At 42.6% G+C, this 25487-nt stretch overlaps 1 protein-coding gene across 2 annotated transcripts in view; it reads right to left on the reverse strand.

Annotated features, from left to right (window-relative positions):
• Window positions 1–25487, reverse strand: part of esr1 (estrogen receptor 1) — a 252890-nt gene that overhangs the window by 125611 nt on the left and 101792 nt on the right. For both annotated transcript variants that reach the window (XM_048600892.1, XM_048600891.1), the window contains one exon: window positions 19378–19494. In XM_048600892.1, coding sequence (XP_048456849.1) covers window positions 19378–19494 — 117 coding nt within the window. The remainder of the gene's footprint in view (window positions 1–19377; window positions 19495–25487) is intronic.

Consider the following 25487-nt stretch of genomic DNA (forward strand, 5'->3'; position numbering starts at 1 on the left):
GCCTAGACCCTTCATCAGAAAAGCTTTTCTGATGAAGGGTCTAGGCCCGAAACGTCAGCCTCTCTGCTCCTATGATGCTGCTTGGCCTGCTGTGTTCATCCAGCCCTGCACCTTGTTGTCTCGGATTCTCCAGCATCTGCAGTTCCTACTAGCACTCAATGTAAGTTGTGTTTACTCCGCTGCTTTGGTCAAACAGTGAGGGAGCAGATAAAACAGTATCACACTGGACAGTATGTGCAGAGAGTGGGCCTGCCAGTAGCAGGTAGCTGGCTGGTTTGTACAAATGTGACAAGTCATTGATGCTGGAAGTCATCAGCCTGATGTGACAGGTCTCTAATAATCTCCTAGCTGGATGAACAGCTTGGGGGTTTACAGTAGAGGTTGAAAAGCCTCTAGACTGCTAGAAGAGCAGATTCTGCCTCTATTGCTCTGCAGTAAAAGTTGCTGTGGGCTGTTGCCTTTAATTAGCAAGTAAGAGACTTTGCAGTCAGTGTACCAATCACCCTGTGCCTTCTGCAAAGAAGTGGAAGAATCCAGTGAAAGGGGATTGAATAACAGAAGGTCTTGGGAAACAAAAGAAACACCTCATCAAACCATGCGTATTGATGCAACTAAACTGTACTTCACAACTTTTTGCCCTCCACCCAAAACACCAACGTTCTTTTTATTTGGCTGTATCTGTCTTTATGAGTGTGTGTGTAGGGGGTTAAAAGGGATTAGTGTTTTAATTAGTAGAGTTATATGCTGATAGTTCTTAGTTTTGTCTACCTGTGGCTGGAACATGTTCATAGTAGACAGTAGCACTTATTACATACGAGTACCTGGTCTGTGTTGTCTGTTATAACACCTGATTCCATCAGACAGGTAAATCAGTGACTTTGCGTATTTTGATGAAATCTTTAACTTTTGCGATGACCCCAGGATTAGAGGCACTAAAGTTTCAGCACACTTTCCCAAGTGGGTCGCAACATTTTCCCGACTTTTCTTCTTCTCCGAGGCTCTTTCACTGGGTTTCTTTAAATTTGCTGTTGTCTCTTTCTGTCGTTACCGCTGCAGGCTGACGAGGTCAGTGGTAACTGGCTTGCTTGGTGTTTTTTTCTTTCTGGGTCTTCTGGATTTCTTATCCTCATGATCATTGTATAACTCTAATACTGTCATACAGCATTGAAGCAGTTCCTTCAGCCCACCATGTCTATACTGATTAACAAACACCAAAATTAGACTAATCCCATTTACCTGCACTTGGTCCATAGCCTACTCTGCCTTGGCATTTTAAGTGCTTACCCAGATGCTTCTTAAATGTGTGAGAGTACCTGCCTTCGTCACCCTCTCAGGTAGTAAATTCCATATTCGTACCACTGTCTGGATGAAAACATTCTTGTCTAAACCATTTATTCCTCACCGTAAACTTATGCCCTCTGGTCTCAGGGAAAAGATTCTCAGGATCTACCTTGTCTATGCCTCTCATAATTTAGTTTACCTCAAACAGATCCTCCCACCCCCACCCCCAGCCTCCTCTGCCCCAAGGAAAACAAACCCAGCCTATTCAGTCTCTCCTCATAACCGAAACTTTTCATCCCTGGCAACATCCTGGTGAATGTCAAAAGAGAAGTACGGCACAGGAACAGGCCCTTCGGCCCTCCAAGCCTGTGCCGATCATCATGCCCTGACTAGACCAAAAAACAAACCTTCTGTCCTTCTTCCCTCCCTATTCATGTAACCATCCAGATGCCTCTTAAAAGTTGCCAACATACCTCTTCTACCACCTCCTCTGGCAGTGCATTCCAGGCTCCTACTACACTCTGCGTGAAAAACTTTCCTCCCACATCTCCCTTAAACTTTCCCCCTCTCACCTTGAACCTGTGCCCCCTTGTAATTGAAACTTCAACCCTGGGAAAAAGCCTCTGACTATATATCCTATCTATGCCTCTCATAGTGCTGTAGAACTCTATCAGGTCTCCTCTCAGCTGTGTCTTTCCAGTGAAAACAATCCTAGTCTTTTTAACCTTTCCTCATAGTCAATGTCCTGGAGGCCACGTAACATCCTGGTGAACCTTCTCTGCACTCTCTCCAAAGCTTCCACTATCTTCTGATAGTGTGGCGACCAAAACTGCACACAATACTCCAAATGAGGCCTAACAAGGGTTTTACATAGCTGCAACATGACCAACTCTTGTACTCCCTGCCCCGGCTGATGAAGGCAAACATACCATGGGCCCTCTTAATCACTTTGGCCACCTGTGTTGCCACTTTTAGGGAACTGTGGTCCTGCATGCCCAGATCCGTCTGTATGTTGATGTTCCTAAGGATTCTGCCATTTACAGTATAATTCACACCTAAATTTGATCCTCCAAAATGCATCACTTTGCATTTGTCTGGATTAAATTCCACCTGCCATTTCTGTGCCCAAGTCACCAATCTATGTCCTGTTGTATCCTTTCACAATCGTCAGCACTATCACCAACTCCACCAATCTTCGTGTCATCTGCAAACTTACTAATCAGACAACCCACATTTTCCTCCAGATCATTTATATATACTACAAACAACAGAAGACTTAAGACTGATTCCTTTGGAACACCACTAGCTACCGGTCTCCATTCTGAAAAACCCTTCCACCGCTACCCACTGTCTTCTATGACCAAGCCAGTTTTATATCCATCTCACCAGCCCATCCCGAATCCCATGTGATTTCAGTTTCTGTACCAATCTGCTGTGTGGGACTTTATCAAATGCCTTACTAAAGTCATATAAACTACATCCACAGCTCTAACCTCATCAATTATCTTTGTCACCTCTTCAAAAAGTTCGATCAGGTTGGTAAGACATGACCTTCCCCATACGAAACCATGCTGCCTGTCGCTAACGCGCCCACTTCCTTCCAAATGTGCACATATCCTGTCCCTCAGTATCTTCTCCAAGAGCTTGCCCACCACAGATGTCAGACTCACCAGCCTATAATTTCCCGGATTATCCCTCCTTCCTTTCTTAAACAAAAGAACAATATTGGCTAATCTCTATTCCTCTGGAATCTTACCTGTGGTCAAAGAGGATGTAAAGATATGTGCTAAAGCCTCAACTATTTCTTCCCTTGCCTCTCGCAGTAACCTGGGATAGATCCCATCAGGCCCTGGGGACTTGTCTACCCTAATGCAATTTAGGATACTCAAAACTTTCTCCTTTCATGTATTGACATTGTCTAAAATTATTCACACACTCATCCCTGACCTCAACATCAGTCATGTTCTTCTCTTTGGTGAATACCTCAGTGCACCTTTGCCAGGGCAATCATTTCCTTCTGGTAGTGTGATGACCAGAACTGCAGGTTTCCATCTGTGGCCTCACCAATGTTTTATAAAGCTGTGACATGACTTCCTTGCTCCTATGTTCACCACTCTCTGGGAGAAGAGATTTCTCCTCATCTCAGCCACCAAAGTTGATAACCCCAGTCAATGTAAGTGGAAAAACCTACATAACCTTTTTCCTGCCCAATCTCCAAGTACTGTGTCCACTAAAAACAGAGCAAGTACAATCTGGCCAATTATTACCCAGTCATTCCACTCTCAATCATCTGCAAAGTGATGGAAGGTGTGAGCACTCGAACGAACAGCAGTTAAGTCAGTGGTAACTTGCTCACTGACACTCTGTTTGGGTTCCTTCAGACTCCAAGGGCCATTACTATGTTGGGCAAAAGATTGCTAAGAGTGACTCCCTTAGACATCAAGGCAGCATTTGACAGAATGAGGCATCAGAGAGAGAGAAACCCATTTAAGACAGGACATGGGCGTGGGTAGCGAACATGAAAGAAGGTGTTTATAATCTGAAATTGTTGAACTCATGTACTGTATGGGTTGGTCGCAGCCCAACCCACTCATTTTCAATTAATCATGTTTCCCGTTAGCACCCATTCAGTACTTAACCGTCTCCCAGCTGATCACCAGCAATCGCTTAGTCTGCTTCTCCTTTCTTTATCTCTATCTCCGGGCACTGTCTCCAACTATTCAACTCATTAATTCCTATCCCCTCAACCCTCACCCCGTCATCAGCATAAAAGACAGGGTAAATGAAAATACATTTCCCAGCTGTTTTTCAGTTCTGACTGGACTCAAAACGTTAACTCTGTTTCTCTTTCCACAGATGCTTCCACACCTGCTGAGTTTCTCCAATACTTTCTGTTTTTGCTTTAGATCATTATGGTTGTTGGTGATCAAGCATTGTAACCTCCTGAGTTCCTCAGGGTAGTGTCCTGGCCCAACAATCTTCAGCTGCTTCAGCAACAACCTTTCCTCCATCATCAGCTCCGAAATGCGGATGTTCACTGATTGTTGCTTGTTATTCACTTCCGTTCATGGAACGTTGGATAATGTAGCAATCCACATGCAACAAAGATCTGGACAACATCCAGGCTTGAGCTAATAAGTGGCATATAACATTTGTGTCACACAAGTACCATGCATCTTGGCCAAGAAAGAGTTCGCTTAATAGTCAACAGCATTACAGTCATTTAATCACCACTATTATAGGGTCATAGAGCTGTACAGCATGGAAACAGACCCTTCGGTCCAACTTTTCCTTGTCAACTAGATATCTTAAATTAATCTAGTCCCATTTGCCAGCATTTGGCCCATATCCCTCTAAGCCCTTCCTATTCATATACCCATCCAGATGCCTTTTTAAATGTTGTAATTGTACCAGCCTCCAACACTTCCCCTGGCAGCTCATTCCATACACACACCACCATTTGCGTGAAAAAGTTGCCCCTTAGGTCCCTCTTATATCTTTCCCCTCTCATCCTAAATTAATGCCCTTTAGTTTTAGACTCCCCTACCTGGGAGAAAGACCTTGGCTATTCACCCTATCCATGCCCCTCATGATTTTATAAACCTCTATAAGGTCATCACTTAGTCTCTGACGCTCCAGGGAAAATTGCCCCAGCCTATTCAGCCTCTCCCTGTAGCTCAAACCCTCCAAACCCAGCACATCCTTGTAAATCTTTTCTGAACCCTTTCAAGTTTAACAACATCTTTCCTATAGCAGAGAGACCAGAAAGGAATGCAATATTCCAAAAGTGGCCTGGGAGTCACCATTGACCAGAAGTGTAATCTGCCTCATAAATACTGTAGGTACAAAAAGAGATCAGAGGCTGGGAATTCTGCAGTACATGTCTCACCTTCCCACCACAAAGAAGACAAAAGTCAGCAGTGTGTTGAAATACTCTGCATTTCCATGGATTTTCAACAACACTCAAAAAGCTCGACACAATCCAGGACAAAGCATCCCATTTTGATTTCCATCACCAACCCTGCCAACTATCGAAGCTTCATTCCTGTCAACACCACCAATGCCAGTGAGTACCACCTGCAAGAGGTACTGCAGCAACATACCAATGTTTCTTCAGCAGCACACCTCAAACCCACAGTTTCTACCACCTAGAATGTCAAGGGCGGAAGGCGCATGGTAACACTTCCCCTTAAAACTCCTCTCGCACATTATCCTGACATGGAACTATATCGCTGTTCCTTCATGATAGCCAGATCAAAATCGAGGAATTTCATGTATCTACACCACAAGGACTCAAGAAGAAAGCTCACAACTTTCCTAAGGACATTTGGGGATAGGCAATAACTGCTGATCTCGCCAGCAATGCTTACGTTCCAGCAACACATTTTTAAAATTCCATCTTCACAGATAATACTGGTGTTGGTAACTGCAGCACAGTTTTTTTAAAGAAGAGCCCATGTGTAGAGGTCTCATCTTCTCAATGAGGACAATCTCCATCTTTACACAATGCTGAATGGGATAGATTCAGAACAGAGTGAATGGCTTAAAACTTGGGATTTATGAGGTGCTAAGGGCCATCAGCAGCAGAATTCTAGTCAACCATAATTCTAGCCTGTATATCCCTCACTCCAACATCATTGGGCTAGTCAAGGATGAGTGTAGAGCAGCATGCCAAGAGCAACAGTAGGTATGCTGAAAATGTGGTGCCAACCTGGTGAAGCTCCAACACAGGACTGCATGCATGCCAGACACCAGATACTGTATGCTTTAGACAGGCCTGAGTAATCATGCAATCAACAGATTCAATTAAGTTTCTGCGGTCCCTCCCACATCCCCATTGTGATTGGTGGTTGACAGTTCAGCAATGAACAGAAGGAGTGGTCCTGTGCCCATCCCCAATGTGAAGGAGCCCAGTAGATGATGACAAGAGAGAGGGATGAAACATTTGTGACCCTATTCATTCAGTGGGGATTATCTATCTCTACCTACTACCAATGTCCCAACCATCACAGAAGACAGTCTCAACCAATTTGATTCACTCTACCTTACAGCAAGACACAGCTGGCTGCCAGAGATACAGCAAAGTCGATGGGCCATCCTGGTGTACTTTTGAACACTTGCACTCCAGAACCATCAATGCCTCGAGCCAATGTATTCCAGTTCTGCTACAACACTGACATTGACACAGCAAAGTGGAAAATTACCCAGCTTGGTCCTGCCCAGCAAAAGCAGGAGAGATACCATGGGGTCAATTACTACACCATCAGCCTACTCTCAATCAGCACAGGAGTGATGGAGGTTGTTGTTAACAGTTATCAAGTGCACTTCCTCATGAATTACCTGTTTATCAATGTGTGGTTTGACCAAACATGAACTAAAGAGTTGAATTCCAGAGATGTGGTCAGAGTTTCTGTCCTTGAGATCAACATTTGACTTATGAACGTATCAAGGATCTACAGAAAAATTGAAGTCAATGGGAAATGGTGAGTAAACTTTCCACTAGTTGGAGTCATAATTGGCTCAAAGAAAGATGGTTGTAGTTCTTGGATGCCAATTATTGCAGCTCCAGGACATCAGTACAGGAGTTCTTCAGAGCAGTGCCTAACACCCAATTATCTCATTCCATTAATAACCTCTCCTTTGACCTAAGATCAGAAGTTTGCAGTGCTTACTTCAATTTGCAACTCCTCCAACAATGACGTAGTCCTGTGGACAACATTCAGGTTGGTGTTGATAGTTGACAAGTTGGCACACCTCAAAAGCCAGACTTCACCTGACGAAGGAGCAGCGCTCTGAAAGCTTGAGATTTCAAATAAACCTGTTGGACTAAAACCCAGTGTCGTGTGACTTCTGACTTTGTCCACCTCAATCCAACACTGGCATCTCCACATCCAAACAGGAACGTCTAATCCCTCCCCTTGAGTTCTATCATCAAATCCCTCACTATCAATATCTTAGAGTCACCATTGACCAGAAACCTAAGCAAGCATATTAATTCTGTAGCCAAGGAAACAAGTCAGAGCTTGAATACTCTGTGGTGAGTAACTCACTTGCTCCCTGCACAAAGCCTGCCCACCATTTGCAAGGCACAAGTCAGAAGTGTGATGGAATACTTCCCACTTGGCTGAATGAGTGGAACATTCAAGAAGCCCAACGTTATCCAGGACAAAGCAGCTGACTTCATTACCATCCAGCACTTTAAGATTTATAGATTATAGAAACTTACACACAGGAGGCCATTCTGCTGGCATGTGATCTCTGCAAGTCACACCCACCTAGTTCCACTCACCCTGCCTTTACAGAATAAAGTATAAACTTATAAAATAGGGATCAAAACAGTTTTTTTTTGAGGTCTCTTGAGATTTTCACAGAGGCTACTTCTTCATTTTCAGGGGCGCCTCTAATTCTTACTAACTCCTTTTTTATGCAATGCAGTGACAATCGTCTGCACTGTTTTGAGGTATGGGGCATTTGGACTCTGACAAAAGGAGAAATAGAAGAATTCATCAATATCCTCAATAATTATCAATCCTCCATTAAACCTAAAACTGTATCCCACACGAGAAACGTTAATTTCTGAGATAATGCAGGAACCAAATTGGCACAAGCCAACAAGAGAAATGGTTTTCAAAATAACTGACACGCACTTCAACAAACAAAAAAACAATTACCCTAAATACAGCTTCTGCTAACTGGTGAAATTGTGACTGATACGTTTCCATCACAAGTACACAAAGATGAAACAGTTTAATCAGATCTTTTATATAGCACTTCAGGTTATCAGTTTCAGATTTAAATTTAACAACTATCAGTGTTAATCACATCCATCACATTTTTTCTCCATATGGTGGCCCCTGAACTTAAACAGCTTAGACTAGAGATTCCACATTCAATTGTAAGGTAATTCACTACCTCAGTGATTTTAGGTTTTCCTGGCACCTGGTGAGCTGAATATTTCTGTTGACAGGTTGAAAACTGTTTTGTCTCCTTAACAGCTTCCCTCTTATGCCCCCCTTGCAGCCTCTTTCTGCCCTCACTCCTGTTGTAGCCTCTCCCCAAGCTCACAATGTTGTCTTCCTTCACCTGAACAACTTCCTCGATGTCTTTTACCCAAACCCCTACCCCAGGCCCTCTCATGACATGGGCTGCTTTTAGCACAGCCAGCCCATTCTCACCTACTTACGGTCCCCATTAGCTGCTTTCTTTCTCCCTGTTTTACCATCATCCATTCCTCTGTCTGCCTAACCTTCTTTCTCTCTCTCTCTGTGGGCTCAGTCTCCATCTATCCACTCACTCCTTCTAACCCCCAACCCTACCCTCAAGCCCCTGTCTTCAACATATATACCAAGCTTTTCCAAGCTACTGTCAGTTTTTGAAGAAGGGTCACTGGACCCAAGATATTAACTTTGCTTTCTCTCCACAGATGCTGCCAAACCTGCTGAGTTTCTCCAGCAATTTCTGTTTTTGTTCCTTTTCCCTCACTCCTTTCACAGCCTCTCCCTCCAAATTACCCCTCTCACAGCCTCCTCCTCCACCCCTTGTGCATATTCCCACCCCACATGTAGCCTCAATCTCCTTCCAATCTTTTTTCAGCCTCCCTCCTACCTCCTACCTCCTACCCCCCACTCACCATCTTTTGCAGCTCCCCAGCAACTCCCTCAATTTAGCTTCCGGTTGGTCACATCTCCTCCAATCACAGGTTGCTTCTCTCCACTTTTGCTGCTGATAGATCCTTAAGCACAGATAGGTAGAGCAGCTCCTACCCGATTCGGTCCATTGTCCTCAGGGGGTCAGTCCTCCCATCAGCCACCCTCCGATTGCATTTTCCCAGTTGTTTTGGGGATTTACAGGGCAAAGGACCCTGTGCATTTTGAGTCCTGATATAAAGAAACGTCCACTCTACTAGCACTCTGTGGGGCTGTAGCATGTGTCGTTTACAAGTGGCACTGCATCAGGCTTCTCCAGCAACACATTCCAAACAAATAATGTCTATTAACTCTGGGGCAAGGGAACAGATGCATGGGAACAACACCTGCAAATGTCTCTCCAGGTCACACACCACCTTCTTAGGATCCCTACAGTGTGGAAACAGGCCATTCGGCCCAACAAGTCCATACCAACCCTCCAGAGGGCATCCAGCCAGACCCATCCCTGTAACCCCTGCATTTCCCACGGTTAATGCACCTAACCTACACATCCCTGGACACTATGAGCAATTTAACATGGCCAATCTACCTAATTTTCACACCTTTGGACCACGGGAGGAAACCGGAGCACCCAGCACAGACACAGGAAGAATGTGCAAACTCCACACAGATAGGCACCCAAGGGTAGAATCAGACCCAGGTCCCTGGCACTGTGAGGTAGCAGTGCTAACCATTGAGCCACAACGCCAACTTGGAAATATCCTGCTGTCCTTTCACTGCTGCTGTGGTCAAACTTTGGGAAGTCCCTCGGTAACAGATTTGGGAACAGCTAACTGCACCATGTAGTCTGCAGCAGTTCAAAAACGTTCACCTTCTCAAGGCTAGTTCAGGAGTGGGCAGTAAATGCTGGTCTGGTCATCAAAATCTATACCCCATGAATGATTTTTTTTTAAAGAATCAGAATTAGGAATTGGAGGGGGTGTCATGAAATAATTTCAATATTAAAGTGAAAAATTAAAGAAGACAAGGAAGTAGTTCCAATGTTTCTCACTTTGAAAAGGCCAGAGAGGTGGAGAACATCTGCCCCACATGCTAAACACATATCAGTCACATGACAGTCTTGGTCAGAATATATGCTGGCAATGTGGGAACTTAATGTCATTCTTTAGGTTCAAAGAAAACAACTGAAGGCAAAAGCAGAGACTCGAGAGCAACCAGGGCTGTACAGCCATCAACTCAGAAGATTGACGAGGTCAATGTGGGCAAAGAGGTTGCTGGGACGGTAAACTAAAAATTTCACCAGCCAAGAAACAAAATCACTGCGAAAGGCGATTTTCGTTCAGTTAATGCCTAAGTCACTGACCTACGGCTTCAAATCCAGCACTAACCTGTCACCCTTTGATCAGTTGCCTCAGTTGAATGGGTTCTGTTGAATTTGGGGTCAAGCTACTTAAAGCAGGAGGTTACAGAGAACAAGTTATTTCATCTGGGCTGGGGAGAGAGGGAGAGCTGACCGGGAAAGGAATTGGAAATTCCAAACATGAAAGCTTCCTGTTCTGGCTATACATGCAATGACTTTGACAGCAACTACAGTGGAGTTAATGACCCAAAATATGTCTCCAATTCATGGTGGTCTTCAAAGAGGAATTCAGTATGCTTTGTTCTTTGTTATAATTGAAAAGGTTTAATGACAAACGACGGATCCTGAGGTAAATGAAGCCATGTCTTTGAGAAATACGATTAGGTTAATCATATGTGCAGCTTGTTATAACAAGGCTTGGCTGTATCAGCGATGTGAAAGGTTAAATTTTAACTACAGAACACAACACAACTTTTAAACGTTAGTCCTTATCTGCCCAACCCTGTACTAAGAGGAGGAGGAAACATGAAAGAAGAAAATTAGCTGAATGCTCCACTCTCCAGGTTGCAACAGGTGTGCCCATACTGCTTCAGTGAACTTCCATTATACCACATTCTTTTCCTGTGAATATTCCAACCAGTTTCAGGCCTTTATTTTGTGCACATTCGAATATACATTTCAAATGCTTCATTCAGCATTTCCTTTGTTCTGAAAATGTGGTCGAGAATTTAGTTACATTGTTGTTTATGCAAGAATTTCATGGTAATGTTTTGGTGCCAGCTCATACAATCCTAGGCTTCTTGAACTTAACTATAGAACTTACTTCAGTGACATTTACCCTTACAGCTTTTATAGCTCAATGGACAACCCCCTAGCTCTGAGGCTGAAGGTTGTGGGGTCAAATCCCACTCCACAGTCCTGATCAGAAAAATCAACACTGCTACTCCAATGCAGTATCTCATGAGTGTTGTTATAGGTGCACTGTTCCAGATTCTGATGTTGGTTGAGGGAGGAATATTAATCAAGATGTAACTCCCTGCTTATCGTGGACCTTCTATATCCACTTAGAGTCATACAGTCATAGAGTTATACAGCATGGAAACAGACCCTTCAGTTCAACTTGTCCATGCTGACCAGATATCCTAAATTAATCTAGACCCATTGGCCAGCATTTGGCCCATATCCCTCTAAACTCTTCCTATTCATATACTCATCCAGATGCCTTTTAAATGTTTTAATTGTACCAGCCTCCACCACCTCCTCTGGCAGCTCATTCCAAACACACACGACCCTCTGTGTGAAAAAGTTGGCCCTTAGTTCACTTCTAAACCTTTCCCCTCTCACCTTAAACTTATGCCCTCTAGTTTGGACTCCCCTACCCCAGGGAAAAATACTTTGGTAATTCACCGTACTAAACAGGCAGATGGGGTAGATTTAACATTTGTCCGAAAGGCATTAGCTTCAGCGGTACAACACTTCCTTCAGTATTTTATCACAGTGTCAGCAGATATATGATGTACTCAGTGGCACTTGAACTTGCTAACTGTTGATCTAGGGGTCGAGAGCCTTATAAAGTGACAAACATTGTCCACCGTCTTAAGATTTTAAACATTGCAATTGTGTCTCTTCCCAACCACTCAGGTCACGCTTTTTGTTTGATTTGGCTTGACGTTTGTAGAAATGTGAAATGGTCCAACAAGTCTGACTCTAACCATTATTACTGAATTGTTACTGGATGAATGTTCAAACAGACAATCTCTTGCCATCTCATTTTCTCTTTCTCTGACCATTTCATCATTCCTTGTACAATACTAGGTTTCTTGAACTTAACTAAAGAACTTACTTCAGCGACATTTACCCTGACAGCTTTTATAGCTCAATGGGTAGCCATTGTTTTAGCGTCTTAATTCTTTTCCTTTTCACTCATTTCTTATTTTTCCCCATCTCTCTTGACATAGATTTAACCGTGAGCTGTTTTTGAACTTGCCTTTCCCAGCTCAGCCACCTCATTGAATAAGTGCCAAAACTGCAATGCAGCTGGATTGAGATTCTGAACTCCTGTGACTTGATGCCAGTATTATAACGGCATTGCGTGTGAGAAGAGGCCTGATAGCGTGGCCCACACTGCAAGGGAGGTTTGTAATCAGGTGAATGACCACATTGTCCTTTCAACCTTCTGTTATCTCAACATATGGTAAAACAGAGGCAGGCAGATATCCTAGGAAGGCTCCTACACAGTTATAACTGACTCGTGATTGTACTACAAGGATGATGTAGACCTTGAGGTGTCCTTACCCATTTTGTAATGTGCAGCTCTGTGTTCGTAACCTTTTAAACTCAGTTTGTTAATAAAGTGCCAGATTGAGAGGGAGAGCGACAGGGAGATATTTCATCACATGAGAAGCATCCAATTAGAGAGATAGGCGGTGATGGGGCTAGGGAGAAGAATAATGAGATTCTTAGCTTCCACACTCCCACCTAGACAGCACTTGAAGAGATACATTACCATAGTCATCTCAGTAAGTTGTCCTTTGGCCTCTTGAATAATAGTATGAATCTGAGCAAAATACACTTCAATAAATGTAGTAAGAGTTGACAGGAGCTGAACAGCAGCGTACAGACTCAATAACTGGACACACAACCTTCTAAACATAAATCATGAAGTAATTGTAAAACATTTTAATATTACTGATTTGTTGCTTCTGACTAATGTCAGATGATCATCTTCAGCCGGTGCCATTGTACTATGCAACCCATCTGCAGGTATAGTAACATAGCAGTTGAGCAATCCAGAGGCTTTGAGCAATGTTACAGAAATTTGACTTCAAATCTCACGAGGGCAAATCGTCCATTTAATGAAATAAGTCTAGAACCACAAGCTAGAATTGGTAAAGGTAACTGTGAAATGATTGGATTACTGTAAATGGCACTGTGGCTCAGTGGTTAGCACTGCTGACTCACAGGGCCAGGACTCGGGTTTGATTCCACCCTCGGGCGACTGTCAATGTGGAGTTTGCACATTCTCCCCACATTTGTGTGGGTTTCCTCCCACAGTCCAAAGATGTGCAGGTTAGGTGGACTGGCCATGCTAAATTACCCCATAGTGCCCAGGGGAGTGAAGGCTCGGTGGATTAGCCATGGGAAATGCAGGGTTACAGGGAGAGGGTGGGTGTGGGTGGAATGCTGTTCTGAGGGTCAGTGTGGTCCCATTGAGCCAAATGGCCTGCTTCCACACTGTAGGGATTCTATGATCCATCTGAGACTTTCAGGGATGGGAACCTACCAGCCTTACTCAATCTGCCCTGTATGTGACTCCAGACCCACAGCAATGTGGTTGACTTCTAACTGCCCTCTGAGATGGCCCAGCAAACCACCTCGGGCCCAGCTACTCTGATTCAGAAAGATAAGAAGCAAAACTGGAAACAGAAGGCAAAAATTGAGTGTAGAAGTTTGAAGAATCAAAGTAAAGAAGGCAGATAATGGGGTAGCTGTTCAATGAGTATTGATATATTACTCAATGCGGGGTGTCCTGTCAATAGGTTGGAGGAGCTGAGGGAAGAAAAAGACACTTGGATCCTAATGCTCTCACTGAAACATAGCTTAAAGAAGAGCAGCTCAACAGTCCTGGTTACAGGAGTGAGGATAAAAAGGAGATTGGATGTTAGGTTGGGTCATAATATTATTGAAAGAACCACCCCCAGCTGTGAAGAGGGATCAGAAGAATCAACAAATGAAGCTATATGGGTTGAAGCGAAGATTGAATAAGGGCAACCATCCAGCTGAGTGTATAATACAGATCCTCGATCTTCAAAAAGCCAGAGAAAGATCGAAGATCACATAGGCAAGTTACTGAGAAGTGTAGGAAGAAAGGGCAGTTATACTGGAGAACTTAAACTGCCTGGAGATTAACTGGCGATCTTTTCAATGCGGCACAGAGCACAGATTTCTTTAAACATCTTCAAGAACACTTTTTTAACCAATGCGTTGAAAGCCAACATAAGAAGGGGCATGTCTGAACTTAATTTTAGGTAATGAATATGGGCAGGTGGAAGGGATCTTAGCAGGAAAGCATTTTCGTAGAAGTGAGCATAAGTGAGTCAGATTTAGAACAGTTATGGAAAAATGGTAGACAGACCAACAGCAAAAGATTTAAATTTGGCATGGATCAATTTTTCTGAGCTTAGATGTGACCTGAAGGCAACATTCACGGAGAAGATAGTGAAAGTTTAGAATCTGAACAAATATATTCACAAAAAGAAAAAGACTGAGACTCACCAATCAAAATTTCCCACCCTCTAAACATCAACATCTCCCACATCTACCTCCACCTGAAATATCAAACAGAAGACTGGGTAAGGTGAGGCAAAAATTACTCTCAACAGATAGATGCCAAGAAATCCACAACCTGCCAAAAGCCTAAGTAAAATAAGAGGAGGAGTGGAATTAGAAACCAGATTAGGAAAGCAAAAAGAAACTATGAAAAGATATAGGCAAGGAAAATCCAGGAAAACCCAAAGATCTTTTAGAAATGGATAAAGAGCATAAGAATAACAAAGGAAAGGGTCTGGCTTAACGAAGACCAAAAATAACTGAGGACGGGGACGATGAGGTTCGCAATGAATAAGTTTGCATCTGTCTTACAAAAAGAAAAAGATGTTGCAGACATCGTGAAGGAGGACGTGGGTGTGAAATATTGGGTGAGATAAGCATAGCGATGGAGGAAATGTTAAGGTGTATTGGATCAACTGAGGCATCTGATCCATAGGGAACATTGGATCACTTTGTGAGCATTCATTTACCTAACTGGGGTATTCTACCATCTGAATGTTTTCAGTGTCCTGAAGCTAATAGATCTGTGTGTATTATCTGGGATTATTAGAGGACCCAGGATATTAATCACAAAGAAGAATTAGATCAACAAGAAGTATTAAATCATCTAGGGGGTTGAGGTATTGGATTTCCTGGCCATGTCTGATGACCTGAGATTAGTAGTTACTTCATTTGAGTGTGCTGGATCACCTGAGCAACATAGATCACATTAGCATGTTAAAACATCTGTTGATATTAGAATACTTAGGCCTATTAGATCATTTGGATGCATTTCATTACATGAATGAATTCAAACATGCAGATACAATAGATCACCCAGTGGCACCAGATAACTTGGAGAAATTAGATGACATGGAATATGATCAAAATGTGCCTTGGATCAGCTGAGTTATTATATCACATAAAAGGATTGGATCACCTGGTGCTGTTAGACCAACTGAGCATATTAGATCAACAATTTTTAATAAATCAACTGGTTATATTAAATCTACTGAGGGTTGTTAATTACTGAAATGCATTGGTCACCTTTAGGTACTAGCTCTTGATATATTGAATTATCTGAAGGCATTGGATTGTCTGGGCCTATTAGATCACTTGATTATATTAGATTATTCATTTCCATCAGTTTATCTGAGTGGGTATGATAATCCCTTTAAGATCCATGGGGAATCACTAATTAATCTTTCTCTGGAGCTCAGAGAATTCAAGTTCCCTTGGTAACAGGCAATGGTCTGTCCAGCTGGAACTCATCACCTAAGCCCTTTGTAAAGCAGACTGAGGGATGGGTCTGCAGAACTGCATGCCCTAGGCTGGGACTAGCCTATTTACGTCATGAGTAGTGGTTCTATTTTGGTGTTCAACAATAAATGATGTTCCTTTCCAGTCAGGCTTTCTGAGTTATTAGTGACCTATGTCATCTCTAGTTATTAGATTACATCAGGATATTGGATCAACTGAGTCTATTAGGTCATCCATATGTAATCAATCCTGATTGGACAAGATTCGAGTGATCACCTGATGATATTGTATCAAATTAAGTCGCTGGATCACCTCAATGTATTGGATCTCCAAGGGTCATCGTATCACCTGTTTACATGGGCCACATGCAAGTGTTGTGTTATCTGAAGGAATTAGAACACAAGGAGTATTGATTCACCAATCATATTAGATCACGGTTGGATATTGGATCACTTGGGGGTATCATATTATTTTAGACATGTCAACTGAATGTACTAGATCACCAGGAGTACAAGATCAACAGAGGATATTAGATCAACTTAGAATAGTTAGAGCAGAGAAGGTGGTAATTTACCCCATTGAGTCTGTTCTGGATCTTAGCAAAAACCATCCAGATAGTTCTATTCCCTTGCCCTGTCCTTGTAGCCCTGCAAAGTTCTTTTCATTTCACATGCTCATCTAATTTCATTTTGAAATTCACAATTATATTTTACTCTGCCGCCCTTTCAGGATGTAAATTTTAGACCATAACCATTCACTGAAAGACATTTTACAACATGATGGTGTGATCTTTAAATCTGTAATCCTTTGGTTCTTGTTGCAGCCATCATTGGGAACAGATTCTCTCTTTTTTGACTCATGATTTTAAACTGCCATAATCTTATCTCAACCCTCTCTTCTTTTATGGTGACCAATGCAATGCTCCAATGCTCCAATCTATCCATGTAATTGAAGTTCATCGTTCCTGTAACCATTCTCTTCAACCTTTTCTGCACACTCTTTCAGGCCTTTACAAAGATCTTGTGGCATAGTGGGTAGCATCTCTGCCTCTGACCCAGACCTTCTGGATTTGAGGCCCATCCCAGAGCATGATAACCATAGGAGGTGCTTCAAAATGTGGTCAAACCAACATGTGAATCGTACAATTTCTGTGTGTGCAATCTGTCCTCATAATTTAATGTAATCTGAGTTGATGGATATTACTTCAGTAAATCTATGCTGCCTTTCCTTTAAGAAAATAGATTCATCCCAAAGTATAGTGCTGAGAATTGCACAGAGTATTTGAGGTATTGGCCAAACAAAAATTTGCACAACTGAAATATAACTCCTACTCCCTTGTATTCCAGTTCTCTGAATACAAAGTCCAACATTGCCTCAGATCTCTCCTGTACGTGCTTCTGTGCATGAGCTGTGCACCTGGGCCCTCAAGTCCCTCATGAACTTTCCTGTTTCTAGATTTGTTTCATGTAGACTAGAGTTCATTTAGGTGCAAAGTGGTTAATCTCATATTTGCCTTAATTGAAATCCTTTTGCCCATCCATTTAATCTGTCAATACCTCTCTGTAATTCTGTGCTTCTATCTACAATGCTTACAAAGCACTCATGCTTGTGTCATCAATAAACTTTCTACCACATCGTCTAAGTCCTTAGTAAATAATGAACAGTTTTGCAACACCAACAGTGATCTTTGCAGGATGCTGCTGGTCACATTCTGCCAATTAAAATATCTGCCCATTTTCTTTGCTTTTTATCTCCTGCCACTCAGCCAATTTCCTAACCAGGCTGGTAAATTCCTTACAATTTCATGAGCTTCAACTTGAGTTAACATTCTCAGATGATTTGCTTTATAGAATGCCTTCCAGAAGCCCGTATAAATACACCCATGAACATGGCCCATTTATCACCTCTTCAAAACATTCAAGTATTTTTTTCAGACATGATTTAACCATTACAGATCTATGCTCGTTCATTCTCATCTGCAAATTGTCAAGGTGTTTAATTCCTCCTTCAATTGGGGTATAAGAACACTTCAGCATATTACATCACCTGGAATTATATCCTCTTGGAAAACTGACACCTTGGAAGTACTGGATCAATAAAGTGCATTAAAACAGTTTGTGTGTCAGATCTCCTAAACTGAATAGATCACTTTGGCAGTATTGGATTACGCAGGGGAATTTGATGCCTTTGTATTAGATCATGTAGGCAGAACTAGATCACATATGAGTAGCAGATCACTTGGAGTTTTCAGTCACATGAGAGTGTTGGATGATCAGAATTCGATATATTGAATTGCCTAGGCATTGTGGATAACCTGGATGTATTAGATCTGGTTATAATGGCTAATCTCATGATTCCGAATTACATAGATGTATTAAGCTTAGAATATTCAAACATTTAGAGACAGTACTCCACCCAAATTGGTAACACCAAGTCAGAATATTAAATATAACAGGGGTGTTTATGGGTATTAGTTATTGTTCCACTGGATTACCTAGGTGCATTGGCTTGCATAATTGGATTGGAGCACCTTGGCAAATTAGATTACTGGAGATGTTAAATCACTTTGTTGTGTAAGCCCTGGTTGCATCGTATCACCTGGCACCTGTCAATATTGGACCCAGATCACAGGTGTATTAGATAATGTGTGTATTATATTGCCAGGGAGTACTGGATCACATAAGAGCATTAGATAACTACATCACCAGGATTATATCACCAGCATGTAATACATCAGTTGGGCACTTGTGTTGGATCACACGTGGACCTGGGATTATCCAGGGATGCTAGATCACATGGGGTAATTAGATCACTTGAATGCTTTGGATTATCTGCGTAATTGGATCCCTGGAAATGCTGAATTACCTGCATACATTAGATGACCTCGGGATATGAGATGAGTTGGTGTACCCGATCACCTGGGGTACTGGATGGCCTGGGATATTACGCCACCGAGGATATTAACTTATTTCATTTGACTAGATCGTGAGAAATATTAAATCACTGGGAATATTTGATGGCCCAGGAGTAGTAGAAGCTCCAAGTCTAATAAATTACCTGAGTAGTATTAGGCAAGCGAGTGGATTAGATCACCTGGAGATAGTCAAATGCCTAAGTGTTACAGATTATCTGGACTTGCTAGATGACCTAAGAATATCGGATCATCTGGAACTCATCAATCATCCAGGGTATTGGATCACTTGGAATTTAGAACACTTGGGTGGTAGCTGTGACTGCATTGGATCACCTAGAGAGATTGACTCACACAAGAATATTTAATTACTAGGGTGTATTGGATCAATTAGGTATCAGATGATTTGGTGATATCAGATGACCTGGGTAGGTTATCTTAGTTTGGAGTATTAGATCACCTGGGGTTAGTGGTGTAGCCAAATTGATCAACAGGACCGAGAATATTTGTCTTCATCGCACCTTCTGTTGAAACCATCAATAAAAGGTATATTTCTGCTTTCACAATCCAAACACAGATAGCGTGAGAACTAAAAGTCAAATATTACATACCACCTTTCATCATGCCCACTTCATAGCATTTACGCAGTCTGCAGGCTTGGCAGCTCTTCCTGCGATTTTTGTCGATGGTACACTGGTTTGTGGCAGGGCACATGTAGTCATTGTGTCCTGGAAAGAAAAGAGAGATCCCAGATAAATTTCAACCGCAATAGACAATTCTCCTATCTCAACAACAACTTACATTTATTATAGCGCCTTTAATGCAGCAAAACATCTGAAGGCACTTCACGGGAGCATTTTCAAACAAATTGGATGCCACAAAGAGATTCTAAGGGAGGTGACTAAATGCTTGGTCAAAGACCAAAGGTTTAACAAGCATCTTGAAAGGAGGAGAGGCTGAACAGTTTAAGGATAGAATTTCAAAGGTTAGGCTTAGATTTTTGAAGGCATGTCTGGAGCAATTATGCCGCACAACAAGCCGGAATTGGAGGGGGGTGTTGGGGACAAAGATCTTGGATGGATTTGGGGAGTGTATGCAAATAAAAAAAAGACATGTTGATGGAGGGATTTGGAAACACAGGTGAGAACTCTAAACTCTTCTTGCTTTAATTGCTAGACCATGAACAAATGTAGATAAATGAACACAGGGATGACAGGTGAACTTGCTGTAATTTAGGACACTGTACAATTGATTGCCTGGTAGTCAAGCCACATTGTTCCACAAGTCACTCCATGACTGTATGTTTTGATTTGATCAACAAAATGGTCAACTGTTTTCCTTATGAACTGCAATCCAGAATAAAAGAGACTTTCATCAGATTCCTGCAATAATCAGTTTATTCTAAACAAAACTAATTCCTAAAAACAAATGACAAAACTGCTTAACACACAAATCATAAACTAGATTTGGAATTGTTGCCCTTTTGATCCCAAGCAGACACACACACACAACACAAAAGACAGCAAAGGCTTTGCAGAGATGATATTTTTAAAAAGGCAAAGGAGAAACACCCTTACTTGTCAATGATCTGGAAAGCAAAGAATTGAAGTTAATGAATTTTCTTAGTCCACTGGATTTCTTGACAAAATGGAATTTCTGACAGCCATAGACCAATGGGAGATTTTCTAAACATGCTTTAGTTTGGATGGAAATCAAGTTGGTTCCAAGTTTTTGAAAACTGGTCAAAGTTTAGTTTTTCAGGTTTTACAAGTTAGTCAATATATTGAGTTATGGAAACTTTCTTTTGGGCTCTCTGGTACTTCAACTATAAGGGAAAGAAAGAATTGCAGACTTTAACGCTTTGGGGGTTTACCTTCTTATGACTCACTAGGTTTATGAAACAGAAACCAAGTCCAGAAAGTATTGTTAGGCAACAATCACTACATGGCCAGATAGTCTCCTCCAAAGCCAGGTTTTCCAGCAATTAAGGGCAATTAACCCCATCTCTTATCTCCCTAAGAGCTTTGCTTGGCTATTTTCCAAAGTCACTTGATTTTCTGTAATCAGCAAGTGGATCCTTGCCCACATTAATCTGTTAATTAATGTTAATAATCATTTATAGTTCTGATTTGGAAGGATTTGCAAGGGTGCAGCATCCCTTTTAGTCAATGCACAGATTTCAGCTTTCCACCAGTGATCTGAGCTTTGCATTTGGGTTATTTATCAAGGAACTCCTTGCTTACAGATTCTGGAAGCACATCGTGGCATTCACAACATTGGACAGAAAGCAGAGTGTACCCATGATTCTACAATATGAGTCATTTGTAGGCCAAAGCCCCACATCAGTAAACTCATGAAAACTCAACTGAGTGCCAGAAAATAAGCCAACTTAACCTGGACCAAGAGAAATGGAGCTATTCAAGTTTCCTTTTGGGGTCCAAGGTACTGAGGTCAACATAGGCATCTCCAGAAGCTACACCAGAGCTTCAGTGGCCATGCTATAACTGCTGGGGGTAACAGTTCAAAGAAGCCATAGCATAGGCTTCTGAGAATGTGATGAAATTGGTCAATAATTATTTGTAAGGAGTTAGGATCTAATTGCTATACCAATGTAGATCCAGGGTGTCACATACACAACTGTACAGCAGTCAGGCACTAAAGAGTCTGAGTGCACAGCAGATGGAGAGCTCTGAGTGATGGATATCTGCAAAAAAGCTGTGCCATTTGTATCTAAACGTGTGATTCGTTTTGACAGCTGGGAAGCACAATTTGCTACAGCGTCAGCTTTACGCAATTGAAAATATTGTTGAGATTGCCAGTCGTAGCCCAGGAGTGAGATAAAGGAAAAGACAGAGGATCTGTGGTAACTATTTTTGCAACAGGCAATGCAGTGCCAATGGCAGATCTAGCTTCAGAAGTCAGCATGATTAGGTGACAGCCTCCTGAAGAAGATTGATCTCCTTCTACATCGTTCTGTAATGTGCCAAGTAGATAACCAGAAGTCTACAGAGCCAAATGGGAGGGTGCAGATAACTGCAATATCCCCATCCCTCTGCAATATCCCCCATCACTTACTGCTGGTGAGAATGGCCTTTCTTTCAGAAAATAGGCAATGTCCAACATTCTGAGGGCTGTCCATTAACGCCAGAAAAACGAAAATGTCAATTCTCCATTGGGAAACTATATTTTGTTAAGTACAGACTGGATTCAGAGTCATAGAGTTGTACAGCACAGAAATAGACCCTTCAGACTAACTTGTCCATGCCGACCAGATATTCTAAATTAATCTAGTCCCATTTGCCAGCATTTGGCCCGTATCCCTCTAAACCCTTCCTATTCATGTACCCGTCCAGATGCCTTTTAAATGTTGTAATTGTACAAGCCTCCACTACTTCCCCTGGCAGCTCATTCCATACATGCACCACCCGCTGTGTGAAAAAGTTGCCCCTTAGGTCCCTTTTAAACCTTTCTCCACACACCTTAAACCTATGCCCTCTAGTTTTGGACTCCCCTTGGCTATTCACCCCATTTATGTCCCTCATGATTTTATAAACCTCTATAAGGTCACACCTCAGCCTCTGATGCACCAGGGAAAATAGCCTCAGTCTATTTGACCTCTCTCTATAGCTCAAACTCTCCAACCCTGGCAACATCCTTGTAAGTCTTTTCTAAACCCTTTCAAGTTTCACAACATCCCTCTAGTAGCAAGCAGGGAGACCAGAACTGAACGCAGTATCCAAAAGTAGCCTAACCAATGTCCTGTACAACTGCCTCATGACCTCCCAACTCCTATACTCAATGCACTGACCAATAAGGGCAAGTGTACCAAACGCTTTCTTCATCGCCCTGTGACTCCACTTTCAAGAAACTATGAACCTGCACTCCAAGGTCTCTTGGGCAATTAGACTAGGCTTGTCAAACAGGTAGCAGTGTGTGTGTGTGTGTGTGTGTGTGTGTGTGTGTGTGTGTGTGTGTGTGTGTGTGTGTGTGTGTGTGTGTGTGAGAGAAAGAAACAGTGAGGGAGTTACAGAGAGTGTTTGGCCAAGGGACTGACAGTGTGTGAGGAAGTCAGAGAATGTGTGAGTGAGGATTTGCAATAGTGGGCAAGAAGTGATAGATTGGGTGAGTGCATGTGTAAGACAGTATGTGGATATGAAGGAAAGAGACAGAATATGTGTGTGAGGGAGTGAGAGAGAGTGGGTGAATGCACGTGTGTGTGAGGGAGTGAGAAAGAGAGAGAGAGGGACTATGTGTGGGAGGAAGTGAGAAAGATTGAGCAAGTACGTGATGGACAGAATGTGTTTTTGGGGGTGGGTAAGTGAGTGAGACGACATTTGTGTTTGTGTGTGAGAGTGTGGGTAGTTGGGACGAAGATAGATGGGGAATGTGTGCGTCTAAATGTGTGTGCGCGCCTGTGTTGTGTGTGTGCATGCATGTGAATGTGTGTGTGTTTGTGCATGTTACCATGACTGTGTGTGTCTGTGTGTTACCATGTGTGTCTGTGTGTGTCTGTGTCTATGTCTGTGTGTGTCAGTGTCAGTGTGTGTGTCTGTGTATGCGTGCACGTGCGTGTCTGTGCACCTGTCTCTGTGTGCATGTGCACACGTGTGTGTGTGTGTGTGTGTGAGTGTGTGTGTCTGTCTGTGTGTGCGTGCGTGTGTGTGTGTGTGTGTTTGTGAGGGAGAGAGTGTGTGTGTGTGTGAGTGTGTGTGTATGCGTGTGAGAGAGAGAGAGAGAAATTGGGCGGGATTGAGAAGGGGAATGGCGAGGGCAAGGGATGGGAGAGGTAGGAGTGATGTGGGATTTGTTTCCAGCAGAGTAGCTTTCCCCAGTGCAGCAATGTCTACATTATCCCTCATTACAAGAGACACTAGGACATGAATAGCATGATAATGAACGATCTAATGAACGTTTCTTACAGCTGGCTAAAGTATACAATGATTACATTCACAGATGTATCATGTCTGGGTTAGTAAAAGGGCTATTCAGTTACAGCACACAGCGCGCTCAAGTGCTTCCCCAGCAAGACAGTGTCTGAGATCTTTATATCCCCAGGTCACATGCTATGAAAATTCTGAATCTATTATAAAAGAACGGGACATTTAGAAAGTACTGGTAGCATTGTATTTTGAGGATGTGATGAGGGAAAATTGTGGATATGGTGCATTTGAACTTTCAAAAGGCTTCAGGGTGTTCTAAACAAGGAGTTACAGTCTCAGGAAACTGGGTGGACAATTTTGGTCTGGAGAGATTTCTCCAGTGAAAGGCTGGTGAACCCGTGGAGTTTTCTATCAGAGAAGGCTGAAGAGGCCAAGTATCTGAATATATTCAAGAAAGAAATAGATTTCCAGAGGCAAATGGTGACAAAGGGCATGGGGAGAGGGCAGGAGTACAGTGATAAGATGTTGGAGCAGTCATGATCAGCCACCAAATGGCAGAGGAGGTTTGATTGGCTGAATTATTCCTGTGCCTAGTGTATTTCCTATGTTCTGTGTTCTGTGAGAACAGTAATGATACCATGAACATGTCTCTTGATGGTATATTGACATACTGACTATGAGACATATCAGAACAGGGAGTGAGGTAGGTGTGTATGTGTGTGTATGTGTGTGTACATGCCTGTGTGTGTGTGTGTCTGTGTATGCACGTGTGTGTGTGTGTGTGTTGTGCGTGTGTGTGTGTGCGTGTGTGTGTGTCGGTGTATGTGCCTGTGTGTGTGTGTGTGTGTGTGTCGGTGTGTATACTTGCCTGTGTGTGTGTGTATGTATGTCTTGGTGTGTTTGTGCATGTGTGTGTGTGTGTATGTGTGTGTGTGTATATGTGTCGCTGTGTGTGTATGCTTGTGTATGTGTGTGTGTGTGTGCGTGTGTACGTGTGAAAGGTGGGGTGAGAGAGTGTGTGTGAACCCTGTGACTGAATGACACATACCCACCATTCCCCTCCTCCTCCAACTCCTAAACCCTAAAAAAACCAATCCACAAAAGATGCTGGGAAAAGGGAAAAAAGAGGAAAACCCAGGCTGACAGGCAACACACATCCAATCCCGTTGTTCAAATTCACTTTGGCCACCTCAGAGTGTGTGCCATCAGTGGCAACAGCAAGGTCAGAGTTCATTAAACTGAAGGTGGCTCAGTGTGTATGTCCACTCCTGCTCTGGTGAGCAGGATTTGGGGCCTCTCTCTCTAGCTCCACTTCGTAACCAAGATAACAAAAAAAGCTTTTATTGTTTAGCTCTGTTGCTTTGAATTTTTGAACCTTTTTGAAAAAATTAGTCCTTCCCTTAGAATAGAATAGAATAGAATAGCCTTTATTGTCACATATACTCAACGAGTAGAGTGAAAAGTTTATACATCACCAATTACAGCACTGACTTAAGTGCAAAATTACCTAGGCACAGATAACACTGTGTGGAGCTGGAGGAACACAGCAGGCCAGGTAGCATCAAAGGAGCAGGAAAGCTGATGTTTCGGGTCGGGGGCACAGCTTCTTTTGTTACAAGATTTTAGACAATACAGAAATAAAATGTCCAGCATTACAGATAAGAGTTCAGGAAAGCAGACCTCGCTGGCACTTAGCTTCCAGTCCACAATACGCCAGCAATTCACCACATCGGGAGGTCACTGCAGGAATCCGGAAATTCACCAGACCACGCTGGGAGGCCGCTGCAGGAATCCGGAAATTCACCAGGCCACGCCGTGAGGCCCGCTGCAGGAATCCGGAA

This window comes from Rhincodon typus, chromosome 9 (assembly GCF_021869965.1).
Source record: "Rhincodon typus isolate 14 chromosome 9, sRhiTyp1.1, whole genome shotgun sequence".
Classification (NCBI taxonomy): Eukaryota; Metazoa; Chordata; class Chondrichthyes; order Orectolobiformes; family Rhincodontidae; genus Rhincodon; species Rhincodon typus.